Below are 17,612 nucleotides of genomic sequence, written 5' to 3'. Positions count from 1 at the left end.
CTTGATTTACTGTAAAGGAATGACAAGCAAAATTTAAAACCGAAATTCCCCTTAGCCACAGGGTTGAAATTTTCACAGAAACATTCAAGTTAAAGCAAAGTAGAGGTCTGCACAATTTCACTGAAAAGAGATGAACATAAAACATGAAAGAGTCATCAGACTCATCACACTTTCATGTTTGGGGCTGTGTTATGCCATTTCCATATGGAACTTAATACTTGAACTTGAAACATTTTTAACACTTAAAATAGAAAAAAATATTGCAAAAATGTTTACAGGTATATTATAAAGAGTGGTAGTCCCTGTTGGCGATAAAATGTGGATGAGCCCACCAAAAATAAATTACATAAGAAAAGCAGCGAATAGGTGAATATAATCTTAAAAATAAAGGTTCTATATTGGCATCTGTGGTTCAAGGTTCAATGAAGAACCTCGACATCAATTATACAAAAGGATCTTTATAGTGAAAAAAGATTATTCCGATTATTAAAATGTTCTTCAAGAAAAAAATGATATTTTATGAACCGTTCATTGAAATGGTTCTTTTTATGACATCACTGTAAGAACTCCTATTTGGAACCTTTATTTTTAAAAGTGTGGGAGAAAGTGTAAAATACTAAAGCAATATATAATGAATAACAATAAATATGACAACTGTAACAGCCAACAATGCTTTCGATTGCTTCATATCTCTAGACTTTATTTCGCTCCTGGGAGTGTTTTTCAGTAGCACAGAACAGTGATTGCCAGAGCAGGTGATGTTTATTGGCAGCGTGGATTCTGGTGCCAATATCATACTGGTGTCATCATTTTGACACTTTGGTCTGGAAACCACTGCAAACATCATCAAGTGGTTTTAACCACAACTCAGAATAGCCATACTGTATAGATATAAGTGTAACTCTGACGATGGACTTCTATTCTGAACCACTCTGTTTTCTTTCTGAGCATGATGCTTGGATCTGAGTTGAACGGTCAGTGTTAAGTATAGTCACACCTGTTTTCACCAGGTGGTTAACATCAAATGTTTTTGAAGGTTAGCATTCCAAAGAGTCTTTTCTAAAGGTTTAAGGATACTTTTTTCTTTCTTTTACCTGCCAGAAATATATTGTAAAAAAAAAAAAAGTCAGCTTCTAGGCATATTTATTTGTAAAAAAAAAAAAAGGCTTTTCAAATAATTCCCTTTAGAGTGAAGACCTTATTCCTAACAAGCCCATACCTGTCGTGTTATCATTCCTGACATCAGATAGACGCTGAACAGTCATCACTGATGAATCTAGGTACACATATGCTTCCAGGAAGTTAAAGTGGTGGATTGTTTCTACTGGCCTTAATACAAGCCGCATGCTGTTTTTCTGCCAAACGCAGCCTGCAAATAAGTTAGGCCTTTTAATCATTAGTTATATATACAAAAGTAGTGTTGGAATTAAGTGCATTTATGGCAATGCTGAATTTGTATTGCATCCAAAAAAAGACAGTATACTTAGGACAATAAGCAATAATATAAAAAAGTTTATAATGCACAAAACTGCATACCTTAATTAAACACAAAAGACAGACTGTCTCATTAATTAACCATTACTCACTATTAATGAGGTCCAGTGCTAGATTAAATAACATTTTAAAAGTAAATTTAGCATTATAGGTAACCTGTTGATTTAATGCATACTCCATATTAGTGTGGGTCTGGGCTTGATCCCCAGTGTTTCTGCATAGCTGTATAGCTAGTAAATGCCGCTCACTCACATACATATGGGAGTATTAATCATAGTTGACAGACTGATGTATTATTCACTCTCATCAACCTTATAGCTTGTAATTATTCAGTGACAGGAGACACATGGGTGTTTTCACTGAGGAAAATTGTTGCACTTGCTAACTCTCTCTGTCTAATGTTTAACAAACATTTTATTAGTAACAGTTATACATTTATAAGTAATTCAATTGTAATCAACCAGGCTTTGTTATCCTGTTTCCACCGTAACGGTGATGGTTCTCGTGCCGGAGCTGGGCTTGTAGCACTTGTGGTTAATGTTTCGATTTGGCGTAGGCCTACTATTTATTCACAGAAATGGACTTTGGTGTGCATATGATACGTAATGGGTTGGGTAGATGCGGATCGAGACTATAAACGAAATGAACTAAACTTAGAGAACACAGAATGGCAGTTTAGTATTTAGTTTACATTTAGTATATCTATGGTTGTTCCCTCCATAGACATATACACATATATATATATATATATATATATATATATATATATATATATATATATATATATATATATATATATGGTGGCCCCAACATATTATCACACTCCCACGAGTTAATATGTTGTGTGACCAGGACAAAACTAGCCTAAGTGAACCGAACATATCCCCTCCCGGTCGCAGTAAATGCTTCGTTCGACTTTTCGGAGATCATCTACTCTTCCCTGTGGATGACCTCTGACCTACTTTCTGTACGATCTGAATTTCTGCGCTTTTGAATTTTAAATGTTGATTTGGTTTAATATTGAATTTAATGTTCCGAATTTCTTCTTGATCTTGAAAACTTGACGCTGTATTTTTTAAAACTGGACATTTGCATTCAAAGAATTCAGAACAAAAAATCCGCTGTTTGAAAATACGTCATAAAAAAAATTAAGTTGTTTAATTTCAAATGTTCATTATTCAAGTTTTAAAAAAATTAAATTCAGAACTATGTTAAATGCCACATTATATTCAGTTTTGTTCAATGACACCTGTCAATAATTCAAATTCAAATAGTTTTGTCATATTATATAAGCTCCATAAAAATGCACCAACCCAGGACTGAAAAAAACTAAATTTTTATTGTATTTTTTTGTACTTTTTTAAAAGTACATTCACATACATTGGCGGAAAAATAACAACATGCCAACATTTCTATATCACTGATACTTTCGTTTCGTGTGAATCCGGCAGTTTTGCTCTCGTTTTCGATTTATGTTAAACGAGAGTGTGTTTTTCAGACCAGGGGTGCAGAGAGATGCTGGAGACTGATCTGAGCATCATGTTGTGTTTTTGGGGAGCGCAGGTCAGAGAGGGTTTGGGGCTGGTAAAGCCTGACCAAGTCAAACATGGCAGATGTGGAATACGATCCTTATGTCCGAAAACAGCTGTTCAGGACATGTCAGCTGGAAGGAGTTTTGCTGGATTCATCCGGGATGGGAAGGTCTCGGTCCTGAGATTGCGCAGTGAAGATTACAATTATGATGGAAAACTAAGTATGATACACCAAATTATACTTCATTTCATTCATAAATTTTAAGACGTCATTGTTTAATTATTTTCGTATGTTTATATTTCAAATTACATGAGCTCCTGAGCTGTAACGTAGCCTATAATGTTTGTGACTTATTAATGGAATTAATCATATAAGTGTCTGTTTGTTTATTTATAGTCTAAAGAACAGTTTAGCTGATGAAAATATTTGATTTACTCCAGAGCAACTACAGCTAAAGAATAACAGAATCAGACTGATAGTCTGTGGAGGAGATGGTGCGGTTCTTCTTTCTGATTCAGGAAAGGTTCTCATTATGGACAAATCTACTGTGTGCAAGTACGTTTATGGAGATATGATCGTATAAATGATAATAACAATTATCTGTCTGACAGATTGTCTTGTCTCTGCAGGCCTTTCAAAAGTCTGGAAAACAGGCAGGTGATTCAGATCGCATGTGGAGACCATCATTCAATGGCACTAACTAGGGGTTATTAACAACTATTCCATCTAACTTCTGCCATTTTGCTTTTATCTTTTGACATATGAGGATTGACAAGAACTGTTGCTCTTTCAGATGGTCAGGTGTTCATGTGGGGTGAGAACTCTCATGGTCAGCTGGGTTTGAGGAAAGATCATCCCGGCTCTCCGTCTGCTCAACATGTTCAGAGTCTGAGTGGGATCCCGCTGGCTCAGATCAGCGCTGGAGGAGACCACAGCTTTGTGTTGTCTCTCTCTGGAGTCGTGTTTGGATGGGGAAAGAACTCTGCTGGACAGCTGGGCCTCGGAGACACTACAGGTCTGGTTATTTCTTCATGTAAAAGCTAAATCAGTAACAGTATGAAAGTACACATAAATGTACTAAATCTGTGCAATACTGTGTCAAATCTATATCAATGCATGAATATGAGGTATTTGGAAGTGATGAATGTACTGTTTTTCTACCACAGACAGACACGTCCCAACGGTTGTAAATAGTCTGAACCGGAAGAAAACTGTGTCCATCTCATGTGGAGGGGAGCACACTGCCACTTTATCAAAGGTATTTTTTTGTAATATTCTATATATTCAATTTGTAATACCATATTTAGCATACAACAAACTGGACAGAAAGTGTAATAGTTTATGTTTCAGGGCGGCACAGTGTTCACATTTGGATCAGGAGGTTCTGGTCAGCTGGGGCACAACTCATTTAAAGATGAACATCATCCGCGGGTGGTTGCTGAACTGTGGGGGTCTGAAGTGTCACAGGTCACATGTGGGAGGTAAAGACTGTTCATAAGCTTAATTAGAAATCAGCATCTCAGAGCAAGAGTAAGGATTTCTTTCCTCACATGGTTAACATGTCTGATGTTTGAGTTCTGCTCAGTAATTAGGCTTTTGATTCTTTCATTCATAAAGACATCACACACTCGTATCAATCACATCATCAAAGCTGATCTACTCTTTTGGATGTGGGACGCAAGGGCAGCTGGGAAACGGAGAAATGATCAATAAGTCTGTGCCTTTCCCTGTGGATCTGCCAACTGGTAATTATAAATCATCTGTAGACTATTTTGTTATGGATATTTTTTATTTTCATGAGTTTGCTCAGTGCTAAATATTTGAACTGAACTAAGTATTTGTTGCACACAGAATATAATGAATATACGATTGAAAAACTCATTGCTGGGGAGAATCATTCCTTTGCCTTGTTTTTCAAAGTAAGACCGACAGTTTTCACAGTTTAAGAGTTTAACCATTAGTGCATAGCACTTTTTTTAACTCTTTTGTATTTTGTAGAAACTTGGGAATGAGTTAGAACAGCCCAAATCCAATCCAAGCAGAGAGATTTTCACATTGAATGACAGAATGATTGACTGCTGGGTGTCTGAAAGTGATGCAAATTCAGCCATAAAGAAGTGAGTGCTTGACTCATTTTTATACACAGTGCTTCCACGGACATTATGCTGTTGTTGAGGAACCTAAGTTTTTGTAAATGCCCATGCTACTTTTGAAAATGGTCTTTTTAAATATCTATTTAAAGTAATAATCGAATCATGAAATTTGAGGTAATGAATTCTAGACGTGATTATGAATATTAATAGACTATAAAAGGATGATTGAAAATTGTTTTGTCATTTACAGGGAAATAAACGCAGTGTTTTCATCTACTGTCTCTCTGAATGGAAGTTTTCTCAAAACAAGGTAGCTCATAATTATTAGGTCGTTTTGTAATCGGCTAATCTCTCCTTTTTGTGCCTTAAATGAGTTCCAGCACAGATTTTATTATAAATGTCTGTTTAGTTGTGATGACCATTATCAAACTTCTGAGGATCATTGTGGTTTGGATTTTGATCTGGTTAAAACATCCTTTGCAAAGTTATCAGAAAATAAAAGCGTGATATCAGAGGTAATGATGAATCCAACATTTATAAAAAAAATAAATGTTAATTACATTTTAAACAATACGTTTCAGTTTATGCTTTGTTTGTTTGTTTTTTGTACCTCAGGTGGTGAAAGTGGTTGAGCAGACACTGCTGCCATCTCTGAATCCAGATCAAACTGGTGTGGAATCTCTGAGAGTTTATCTTCTCCTCCCTGAACTCATAAGACATCTCCAGAAACAACAAAGAACTGAACTCATTGAAGCTCTGGCCTCCAAAATCCTTCAGCTGGATCCTGATGCTCACAAGGTTTTAGGTAAAGCTAGAAGACCTTTTCAGCCTTTGTGCTGTTGTCCTTGTATCTGTTGAAGTATTTTTGTCTAAGCATATTATTTTATATTATTTTGTCTAAGCATTTTTATTATGTTATATTCTCAGAGACGTACTGGTCCAAACTCCCTGATGACGCTCTCATAAACGTGGTGGACTTATTTAAAAAAGAATCTGTTAAATTAATTTACAGGATTGTTTATGAAGCTATAAACTGGGACATACCAAGACGCTTGCAGACATTTGTGCAGATCCTTCATATGGTCTATAAGGTGCCTTTGTTACACATTATATCATAAGATCAAATTTACTAAAAAAAAAATGTAAGGGCTTTTTACAAAGTACCCAGCTACTGTAAGGTGTGCTTTCATTATATTTTCAAACTGGGTCCTATTAGAGACCTGACAGTACATTTACAGTACATTTAAAGGGGACGTCTCAGGTTACGCATGAAACCAAGACAATAGTAAACAGTCAATATTCAGTTGAAAGCATTTCATTAAAACTCTTTCTCTTAAAACTGAGTTAATTTAAGAGAAAGTAAAGTATGAAAACTGTAACTATAAAATTCAAGCTATAAAACCAAACATTTAATAAACTCTTCATTTTATTAAATGTTGTTAGTTTATAGCTTTTACTTGTATTACATAACACAATATTTTTACATTGTAAGATTGCAAGAAAAGCTTGCTGTCTACAACTGTACGTACCATGTAAAGGCCATTTTCTATTTTGAAGGTCTGCTGCAATACCAACAGAAAGAGTGATTTCATCATCCATGAGATCAATACTCTAATATTTATGGTAAGAACCAAAAATTGTGAACTTCTTAGTGGTTAACTAGTATGGGAGCAGGGTGGAAGATAGATGATGCTATTATGTAGCTATCATAATAAGTAAATATGGGTGTCTGTTTAATTTCAAAATGTCAAATACTGGTCTGCTATATTGAATGATCACTAATTGAAGCTCACATGAAAATGTTTAAAGAAGGATAAAATACCAGAGATTTTTCCCCCCAAATTAACAGCTGAATGTCAATAAGGAAGATTTGAATGATTGCTGGTGTACTGACATTGGTTCATGTGTGGCATTAAGAGACTACTATGATGTGAGTACCAAAGATGTTTGGTCGCATACATCTGACATAAAAGCATATTTCAGATAAAATAGCTTAATTTTTTTAATTTCTTCTGTTGCAGACAACTCTAAACAATCTGAAATCATATCCATACATGTTTGACCTGGAGGCCAAATGTAGCATTTTGGATAACAGAGAATGGCTGGTAATTCATCAACTCGAAATTGTCCTGAATTTTTTATTTTTTTGTCCATATTCTGTGTGCTCATAGATTTTTTAAATGCTTTTGTTACAGGGCAATTTTGAGCTGACTCTGAGACGCACAGCTCTGCTGGAAGATTGTTTCCATCAGCTGAAAACAGCTGATACCTCACAAGATCTCACAAGATACTGGCTGTCGGTAAGGCAAGAACTTCTCTGAATTCACATACACTGAATTTATGTGAAGTTTTGATTCAAAAACGTCAAGTACTTTGTACTGAATTTATTTTCTCAAGACCAAGACAGCAACAGACAAACAGAGTTATGAGCAGCAGCATGAATGAATTCCCTGGGTTATTTAACACAGGTGCTTTACGAGGAGGATGTGAGCAGAAGAACAGATGTCAACAAGAAAGACTTTTTTCTTAACGTGTTTAAAGAGCTTTGTGCACCAGAGTCTCAGCTGCTCATGTACAATGATAACAACACTATGAGCTGGTTCCCAACAAAGGTAAAGCAAAGATTTTAAATTAGATGATTATGCAAAAGATGTACATGATAATAAAGTTTTAAGTCAGGCCACTTTTAATGTGATATACAATGTGTTTTTACAATTTACTATATTTTCACTTTGGCCTTAACCACCCACCAGCTCAGTGTGGAGAAGGAGAAGTACTTCCTGTTTGGGATTCTGTGTGGCTTTGCTCTCAACAACAACTCTGTAGTGCATCTGCCTTTTCCTTTAGCCTTGTTCAAGAAACTTCTCAATGTTAAACCATCTCTTGAAGACTTGATAGAGTTTAGTCCAGTTCTTGGCAAGTAAGTGTTTTTAATCCATGCTATCTTGATTCTCTTTTAATATCTCATTATTACACTTGTCTCTGAAATACTTCATTTTGATCGGCTAATTGATGGTGGAATTATTTTGTTTAATGACCACTAAACTGTAACATACCAGAGTGCTACCATCTATAATTTTACAGTGTCTTTTTTAAGATAATGCTATAATGAGTGTTTAATGAATCTAAAACATGATGCACTCAGGAGTTTGCAGTACATCCTAGACTACAGCGATGATGTTGAGGAAATGGACATGAACTTTACGGTAGTTTGTTTCTGATTTTATCTCATGATCCATGGATAAAATGGTTACTACATTAAATACATTTTACAGACATTATTTCTTTAAAAACATAACACAATTCCTTAAATTCTATCTTTCTGGATAAGGTAACATGGGATAAAACCGAAGTTGAACTGGATCCAGCTGAGCCAGGAAAAATGGTCACCAATTATAATAGGTCAGGGTTTTTTTCTAAAAAGGATGATATTAAAAATGTTTCATAGTCTTACATTTTTTTTTTTTTCTGTTACAGAACTGAATTTGTGGACAAGTACGTGGATTACATCCTAAATGAATCAGTGGAGGAAGCATTTGAAGAATTCAAGAGAGGCTTCTTCATAGCATGTGACAAATGCATAGTAGAGATGTTTGAACCGGAGGAGCTTAGAAGTGTGCTGGTGGGCAATGAGGAATATGACTGGGACATACTCAAACAGGTCCATGCTAACTAGTATCCTCTTGACTTATTCAGAATAGGCTTTCTCATTATGCACAATTAATTACTGACTACAAATATATCTTTCGGGCAACAGAACGCCACATATACAGGATCGTTTAATGCTGAGCATCCAACCATCATCTCATTCTGGGAGGTGTTTGATGAACTGACATCAAATGAGAAGAAGGCCTTTCTGTGTAAGTTCACTAGTGATTAGAATTCATGGTGCTCTGATTGTGTCTAATAATTAACAAATGATGGAATGCTATCATGATGCTATCATTCATCATGATGGTGAAAATTGCTGGCCTTGAGCCACAGTGCTTTAAGTGGGAGCCTTCTACCCCTGTCATCAAGGCATCAAGCTGTGCAACAAACCCAACAGGGAAAAAAAACCAAGCTGAAATGTGTACTCTCTCACACACACACACACACACACACACAGCTTGGCATACATCAGCAGGGAAAGTTCTGCATGTGTACGGTATGTACATTGAGCACTGCTGTTCATTTGGCTCGTTTGGGGCCAAATTTCATTTTATTTTTGATACATTTGTATTTTTGAAATAAGAATCTATTTTATTTGGATGCATTTGGCTGTCTTTTATCAGACTTACTAGTTGTTATAATTTCTATTTGTGCTGGTCCATTGTGAACAATGGGTAAAATTTAACTGCTAGCAAAAACTTGAGAGAATTGGGCGGGGCCTGCTGCTGCAAATATTTGAGTGGCTCCTCCCCTAACAGATGAAATCTCACTCCAAACTTTTGCTATAGCTTGAGAGCCCTGCATCTACTATAGAGTGCTGTCAATGAAATCTATCCTCCTTTTCCTTTCTCTAGTGTTCTTGACCGGGTTCGAGAAAGTGCCCGTTCTGGGTATGAGTGCAGTAATGATGACAGTGGGACCTCTGCTCAACTCTACTCAGGACCATCTACCACAGGCCTTCACCTGCTATGCTCTGTTAGGCCTTCCTGTTTATCAGAACAAGGAAACACTAAAGGCTAAAGTAATTGAAGCTATCAACCACAAGAGGGGGTTCTGGGAAGAATGAGGCAGATGCTGGAGTTCTTCTGGGGTCAATCTACAAACAGATAAAGATTTCTGGTGCTTTCTGTTTCTAGAACTTTGACATTAGATGAGAGAGATCTTTCAAAATGCTGTAATTTCTCTGATGTGTTGTATTAAAAATAAATGTATTAAAATTAATGTCTTTATTTAATTATTTTTATTATGCATAGGCTATAGATAATACCTGTATTTGTATTAATAATAATATAGATTATTAGGCTACCTGTGGAAAGGTCGGCTTCAAACACCCCTAAAAACGGTTAAATCATTTAAAAAGTCGACCCTCCTGAAAGTCATTGTTGAACTCGTTTAATTTTAACGTGACAACGCGCGCTGCACTCTTCTTTTTAATCAGTTGGATGCAATTTTATTAAATAGCCTAAATGAAACAGTGGAGGAATTTTGCTCAGATGTTGCTTTCGTTTTCCCATGATCATGCATTCATTGTCTGTGACTCACTATAAACGCGGAAGAATGACAACAAACATTACTTTCGTTTCGTAAGAAATCAATAATTTTCCAAACAGTCATCGGTTTCGCTCTCGTTTTCTCTTTATATTTAAGGAGAGTGTTCGGCAGACCAGGATGCACTGCAGAGAGACTCTTCTGGAGTCTGATCATGTTGTGTTTTTGGGGAGCGCAGGTCAGAGAGGGTTTGGGGCTGGTAAATCCTGACCAAGTCAAACATGGCAGATGTGGAATACGGTCCTTATGTCCGAAAACAGCTGTTCAGGACATGTCAGCTGGAAGGAGTTTTGCTGGATTCATCCGGGATGGGAAGGTCTCGGTCCTGAGATTGCGCAGTGAAGATTACAATTATGATGGAAAACTAAGTATGATACACCAAATTATACTTCATTTCATTCATAAATTTGAAGACGTCATTGTTTAATTATTTTCGTATGTTTATATTTCAAATTACATGAGCTCCTGAGCTATAATGTAGCCTATAATGTTTGTGACTTATAAATGGAATTAATCATATAAGTGTCTGTTTGTTTATTTATAGTCTAAAGAACAGTTTAACTGATGAAAATATTTTATTTACTCCAGAGCAACTACAGCTAAAGAATAACAGAATCAGACTGATAGTCTGTGGAGGAGATGGCGCGGTTCTTCTTTCTGATTCAGGAAAAGTTCTCATTATGGACAAATCTACTGTGTGCAAGTACGTTTATGGAGATATGATCGTATAAATGATAATAACAATTATCTGTCTGACAGATTGTCTTGTCTCTGCAGGCCTTTCAAAAGTCTGGAAAACAGGCAGGTGATTCAGATCGCATGTGGAGACCATCATTCAATGGCACTAACTAGGGGTTATTAACAACTATTCCATCTAACTTCTGCCATTTTGCTTTTATCTTTTGACATATGAGGATTGACAAGAACTGTTGCTCTTTCAGATGGTCAGGTGTTCGTGTGGGGTGGGAACTCTCATGGTCAGCTGGGTTTGAGGAAAGATCATCCCGGCTCTCCGTCTGCTCAACATGTTCAGAGTCTGAGTGGGATCCCGCTGGCTCAGATCAGCGCTGGAGGAGACCACAGCTTTGTGTTGTCTCTCTCTGGAGTCGTGTTTGGATGGGGAAAGAACTCTGCTGGACAGCTGGGCCTCGGAGACACTACAGGTCTGGTTATTTCTTCATGTAAAAGCTAAATCAGTAACAGTATGAAAGTACACATACATGTACTAAATCTGTGCAATACTGTGTCAAATATATATCAAAGCATGAATATGAGGTATTTGGAAGTGATGAATGTACTGTTTTTCTACCACAGACAGACACGTCCCAACGGTTGTAAATAGTCTGAACGGGAAGAAAACTGTGTCCATCTCATGTGGAGGGGAGCACACTGCCACTTTATCAAAGGTATTTTTTTTGTAATATTCTATATATTCAATTTGTAATACCATATTTATCATACAACAAACTGGACAGAAAGTGTAATGGTTTATGTTTCAGGACGGCACAGTGTTCACATTTGGATCAGGAGGTTCTGGTCAGCTGGGGCACAACTCATTTAGAGATGAACATCATCCGCGGGTGGTTGCTGAACTGTGGGGGTCTGAAGTGTCACAGGTCACATGTGGGAGGTAAAGACTGTTCATAAGCTTAATTAGCAATCAGCATCTCAGAGCAAGAGTAAAGATTTCTTTCCTCACATGGTTAACATGTCTGATGTTTGAGTTCTGCTCAGTAATTAGGCTTTTGATTCTTTCATTCATAAAGACATCACACACTCGTATCAATCACATCATCAAAGCTGATCTACTCTTTTGGATGTGGGACGCAAGGGCAGCTGGGAAACGGAGAAATTATCAATAAGTCTGTGCCTTTCCCTGTGGATCTGCCAACTGGTAATTATAAATCATCTTTTAGCAGGTTATTTTCTTATGAATGCTTTTTACTCAAGATGTTGTTCAGAACTCTGTGTTTGTTGCACACAGAATGTAATCATGAATATATGATTGAAAAACTTGTTTCTGGGGAGAATCGTTCCTTTGCCTTGTTTTTCAAGGTACGGCAAGACAGGCAGATTTAATTCATGTTTAATGATGAAATTATTCCTGCACTGTCATTACTTATGTGTTTTGTGTGTAGGAACCTGGGAATGAGCCTAAACCAAATCCAAGCAGAGTGATTTTGACATTAGATGACAGCGTGATTGACCAATGGCAACAGCTATCTAGAAATGAACAAAGGAAAATGGCAAAGTGAGTGCTTGACTCAGTTTTATATATAGTGCTTACAGTGAGATATAAATGCTAAAGGCTCCTGAGTTTTTGTATACTGTACTACTGTATGTCCATAAAATAGTCTTTCTTAACATCTTTATTAACATAAATGAATCAAGACATATGTGTCAGTGCCAGTGAGATATAAATGAATAATAATAATGAAAAATTGAACATAGTAAATAATATAAAAAAAACTATTAAAAATATTACTTAAAGTATAGCTTTGTTGATTACAGGGACATAAAGAAAGCATTCTCCTCTGCTGCCTCTCTGAATGGAAGCTTCCTCAAAACAAGGTAAATATCCTAATCACAATTAGATAGTCTTATCTAGTAATTCCTCCTTTTTGTGCCTAAAATGATGATTTTAATCTGTTTTTGTAGTTGCGATGATCATTATCAGATGTCTGAAGAGCATTGTGGTTTGGATTTTGATCTGGTTAAAACATACTTTGCAAAGTTATCAAAGAATGAAAGCTTGATATATGAGGTAATGATAAATCCAACATTTGCAAAAATTGCTCTTTACATTTTAAACAATAAGATTGAGTTAATGGTTTTTGTATCTCAGTTAGTGAAGGTGGTTGAACAGACACTGCTGCCATCTCTGAATCCAGATCCAACTGGTGTGGAATCTCTGAGAGTTTATCTTCTCCTCCCTGAGCTCATCAGACATCTCCAGGAACAACAAAGAACTGAACTCACTGAAGCTCTGGTCTCCAAAATCCTTCAGCTGAATCCTGATTCCCGCACGGTGTTGGGTAAAGCTGGAAGAAATTTTCAGCCTTTGTGTTGTTGTCCTTGTTGTATTTGTCTAAGTATTTTTATGTTATATTCTCAGAGAAGTACTGGTCCAATCTCCCTGATGGCTGGCTCAGACGCCTGGTGAAGTTATTTAAAAAAGCTTCAGCTTATTTGATAAGTAGGATTGCTGCTGACAGTATGAATTTGGACATAAAAACACGCCTGCCGAAATTTGTGCAGATCCTTCAGATGGTCTATCAGGTGCCTTTATTGTACTTGTATATATATATATATATATATTTCATCAGAATTAAAAATTTAACCTTTAAATGTCTTATGCATTTGTGTCTTTGTTGTGAAGGTCTGCTGCAGTGCCAACAGAAACATCACAAAGAGTGATTTCATCATCCGTGAGATCAATGATCTACTAGATGTGGTGAGAACCAAAAAAAAAAATGCAGATAATCATATCATCTATATCTTTTTGATTGACAACAGTAAATATGGAAGGAATCGCTGTATTAGTCATACAAATATGATTGAAGTTATTCAAAACATACAGTACATGAAAACATTTGAAAACACATTTAGATATCTGATATTTTCAGTATTAATATACTATTCAAATATTAATTCCAGTTTACAATAAAGATTTTTTTTTAGAAGAAAACCAAAAATACTAGAAAAAAAAATATTTTTCCCCAAATCAACAGCTGCAAACTATCAATGACGATATGAATAACAACTGGGAGATGTTGAACTGGACTGGACAAATCCAAGCCGTGGTAGACCAGCAAAACTACTACAATGTGAGCACAAAAGGCATTTGGCCATATCTGATATGATATGCATCCAAATTTCAGATCAACTAACATGATGCTTCCTATTTCTTTTGTTTTAGGCAATCTTAAAAAATCTCATATCACTTCCATGCATCTTTAACCTGGAGGCCAAATGTAGCTATATGAAGAACAGAGTATGGCAGGTAATTTTGTTTTGACCTTAAAAAAAAAAAAAGAAAGTTTCCTGGGAATTATTTTTTTAATCACAGAATGAAACTTTTATTTGCAGGGTTCTTTTCATCTGAATCTGAGACGCACAGCGCTGCTGGAGGACAGTTTCTCTCAGCTGAGAACAGCCACTCAGCAACATCTCCGAGAATTTTGGCTGTCGGTAATGAAAGAGAACAATGCAAAGCTTTGATTTGATAACATACAAGGCATTTTTTGTGTGTACTTTTTATTTTCAAACCAAGATGGGACCATACAAACAGAGTAATGAACTGCAGTATGAATGAATTCTTTTGGTTATCTAACACAGGTGTTTTACACAGAGGATATGAAAAGAACAGATGTCAACAAGCGGGACTTTTTTCACAAAGTGTTTAAAGAGCTTTGTGCACCAGAGTCTAAGCTGCTCATGTACAATGATAACCAAACTATGAGTTGGTTCCCAACAAAGGTAAGGCAAAAACCTTTTTCATTAGATCATACTAAAGACGTAAATGTAACAAAGATTAGTTACATCAGGTTGTGAGATGCGGACAGTGAAATGGGGAAAAAATGCAAGGTCTTGAGCCTTGCATTTAAACTTCGTTTAACTTGAACTCAGTGTTTTTAGAACACCGTGTCATGCGCTAGATGCTGCAAAAGAAGTGAGACATGAGCGCAACAGTCAAACACATCAGTCTAGTGCGTGTTTACATAGAATGGGAAATGTAAGATACCTAATGCCGCTTTTGTGTTTTCCTATTTTTCCCATTTTTATTTTGTTCTCTTTGGCCTTAACCACGTATCATCCCACACCAGCTCAGCATGGAGAAGGAGAAGTACTTCCTGTTTGGGATTCTGTGTGGCTTGGCCTTCAACAACAACTCTGTAGTGCATCTGCCTTTTCCTTTAGCCTTGTTTAAGAAACTTCTCAATGTCAAACCATCTCTTGAAGACTTGACAGAGTTTGATCCAGGTCTTGGCAAGTGAGTGTTTTTACAATGTTATCTTGATTCTCTTGGTATATTTTTGTAATACCGCTAAAATGCATGTCCATGTTGTATGAATGTGCTGCCATCTATCACAAATCGAGTAACATTGTTTTAATGAATCTGAAACATGATGTTCTCAGGAGTTTGAAGTACATCTTAGACTACAGGAATGATGTTAAGGAAAAGGAAATCGACTACACGGTTAGTTTGATTGTCATGTACTTTGCAGAAAACACGCCCAAACGTATATCATTAACCAGCTGTACGTACAACTGCGTTTTTATGCAGAGGATGTTTTTTTTTACTTATTTATGATGAAATATATTAAAATATCTATTTATAAACTGTAATCTTAACGTGTTTGTAAGGCCAGCCAGAGTGTGTGAATTTTGCGTATGTATGATTTCAGTTTTTCATAAATATCGAATATATTTTAGAATGAAAGTTATCGGTGAATCATCAGCTGCTAGTGATAATGTTTTTACACAGATTTCACAATGCGCACACTAGTGAAAATAAGAGTTTTTTTATCTTTATACATAAGATTAAATGGGATGGAATAGAAGTTGAACTGGATCCAGCTGAGCCAGGAAAAATGGTCACAAATTCTAACAGGTCAGGGTTTTTTTTTTTTTTTTTTTAAAGAAATATAATATTACAGAGATACCAAAATAACCGCCACTAGAGCATTGTATTCTTTTTGCTTATTCTTATTTTTGGACATAGGATAATATTTTATATTCTTAGTAAGCAAAATTATCATTTCTTCAACAGAGAAGACTTTGTGGACAAGTATGTGGATTATACCCTGAATAAATCAGTGGAGGAAGTGTTTGAAGAATTCAAGAGAGGCTTCTTCAAAGCATGTAACAGGTGCATGGTGGAGATGTTTGAACCGGAGGAGCTGAGAGGAGTGCTGGTGGGCAATGAGGAATATGACTGGGACATACTCAAACAGGTCCATGCTAACACATATGTCAAACAGACGCGTCATAACTACTATGCTATTGTGAACAAGTAATATTGACTACACATATTCTTTCAATCAATAGAACACTACATATGAAGGATCATTTAATGCTGAGCATCCAACCATCATCTCATTCTGGGAGGTGTTTGATGAACTGACATCAAATGAGAAGAAGGCCTTTCTGTGTAAGTTGACTAGTAAAGAGCACCGTTTTGTTTGTTCTGTTGAAGTTCATAGTTTTTTTGAATAGAGATGTGGTTTAAGAAATCACAATTTTTTTAGTTGTTGCATCTACTCTAACTCTCCTGCAATTTTGACTTTGTGCTGTATGCCAAAACACACCCAGAGTGCTTTCAAATAAATCTTTCCCTGTTTTCCTTTCTCTAGTGTTCTTGACCGGGTTCGAGAAAGTGCCCATTCTTGGTATGAGTGCGGTGAAGATGAGAGTGAGACCTCGGCTTAACTCTACTCAGGACCATCTACCAGAGGCCTTCACCTGCTATGATCTGTTAGAGCTTCCTGTTTATCAGAACAAGGAAACACTAAAGGCTAAAGTAATTGAAGCTATCAACCACAAGAGGGGGTTCTGGGAAGAATGAGGCAGATGCTGGAGTACACTAACTAAAATCAAAAGTTTGATCCTTTATCTTCCTTGGCATTAAAAGGGATTGTTTCTTAATATATACGGGAGATCTGGGTTTGTTGTAAGAAATTTAACCATCAGTTTCTGCTTTAATGTGTGAAAAACAATTAAGGAAAATGCAAAGTTTACATTTATATCCACTACCAGAGAAATAGGAGAGGTTTATTTTCTAAATGCTGTAATTTCTGTGGTGTGTTGTGTTTATTAACTGAATTTAAAATAAATGTTTCTTAATATTAATATAATAATTTTTTATTTTAAATCTAAACTTTTATTTTAAATAATTATTTTATTTTAATTTTTTCAAACCAAGATTAAATGAAAAAATATAATTAAAAAAAATGGAAAAAGAAGTGTGGATTTTTGAGTTTTTTTTTCTCTCTTCTCTAATGTAGAAATCGGTCTTAAAAACAAGATTTGTGCGAATTTATTTTAATTTTTTTCATCTCCACTACAATGGACTCCGCGACTGAAGCAACATAAAATTCCACATATTTTAACCGTACTTATGCACTAGAGTTTAAACATACACAGAATGTTATACATTATATTTTTTATGTTATATTATCAATTGGATTTCTTGACTTTTTACATCTGACGTGGTACTTTGCTATTTCCTGTACAATTACTGATGGCAAAACTTTAAAACAAATCAGTCTCCAACACTGCATTTGTTAATAA

General features: G+C 35.9%; 1 protein-coding gene across 1 annotated transcript; it reads left to right on the top strand.

Moving 5' to 3' along the window:
• The first annotated feature begins 2,981 nt into the window (after positions 1-2,981).
• LOC306873694 (E3 ubiquitin-protein ligase HERC2-like) lies at positions 2,982-17,168 on the top strand. The gene is made up of 48 exons (XM_079423156.1): positions 2,982-3,247; positions 3,468-3,582; positions 3,657-3,733; positions 3,821-4,042; positions 4,194-4,285; positions 4,378-4,508; positions 4,645-4,772; positions 4,879-4,946; positions 5,026-5,144; positions 5,371-5,430; positions 5,530-5,635; positions 5,736-5,925; positions 6,048-6,211; positions 6,678-6,743; positions 6,970-7,050; positions 7,142-7,225; positions 7,316-7,420; positions 7,589-7,732; positions 7,874-8,040; positions 8,266-8,326; positions 8,452-8,522; positions 8,598-8,781; positions 8,878-8,980; positions 9,626-9,792; positions 10,498-10,687; positions 10,908-11,022; positions 11,097-11,173; positions 11,261-11,482; positions 11,634-11,725; positions 11,819-11,949; positions 12,086-12,213; positions 12,304-12,374; positions 12,458-12,570; positions 12,831-12,890; positions 12,978-13,083; positions 13,165-13,354; positions 13,435-13,598; positions 13,699-13,773; positions 14,051-14,146; positions 14,239-14,322; positions 14,409-14,510; positions 14,658-14,798; positions 15,146-15,312; positions 15,459-15,519; positions 15,863-15,933; positions 16,093-16,276; positions 16,371-16,473; positions 16,676-17,168. The coding sequence occupies exons 1-48, from the start codon at positions 3,010-3,012 to the stop codon at positions 16,885-16,887; spliced, it is 5,898 nt and encodes a 1,965-aa protein (XP_079279282.1). The 5' UTR covers positions 2,982-3,009; the 3' UTR covers positions 16,888-17,168.
• The last annotated feature ends 444 nt before the right edge of the window (positions 17,169-17,612 follow it).

This window comes from Barbus barbus, assembly GCF_936440315.1.
Source record: "Barbus barbus genome assembly, chromosome: 8".
Lineage (NCBI taxonomy): Eukaryota > Metazoa > Chordata > Actinopteri > Cypriniformes > Cyprinidae > Barbus > Barbus barbus.
Note: the sequence above shows the minus strand (reverse complement) of the source record. Positions and strands in the feature narration are given on the sequence as shown.

Excerpts from the sequence above, each read along its gene's own strand:
- LOC306873694 (XM_079423156.1), top strand. The coding sequence starts at position 3,010 with ATGCTGGAGACTGATCTGAGCATCATGTTGTGTTTTTGGGGAGCGCAG. Across the intron at positions 12,214-12,303 it reads CCCTGTGGATCTGCCAACTG|AATGTAATCATGAATATATG; the intron begins GTAATTATAAAT and ends TGTTGCACACAG. Across the intron at positions 15,934-16,092 it reads ATGGTCACAAATTCTAACAG|AGAAGACTTTGTGGACAAGT; the intron begins GTCAGGGTTTTT and ends TTTCTTCAACAG.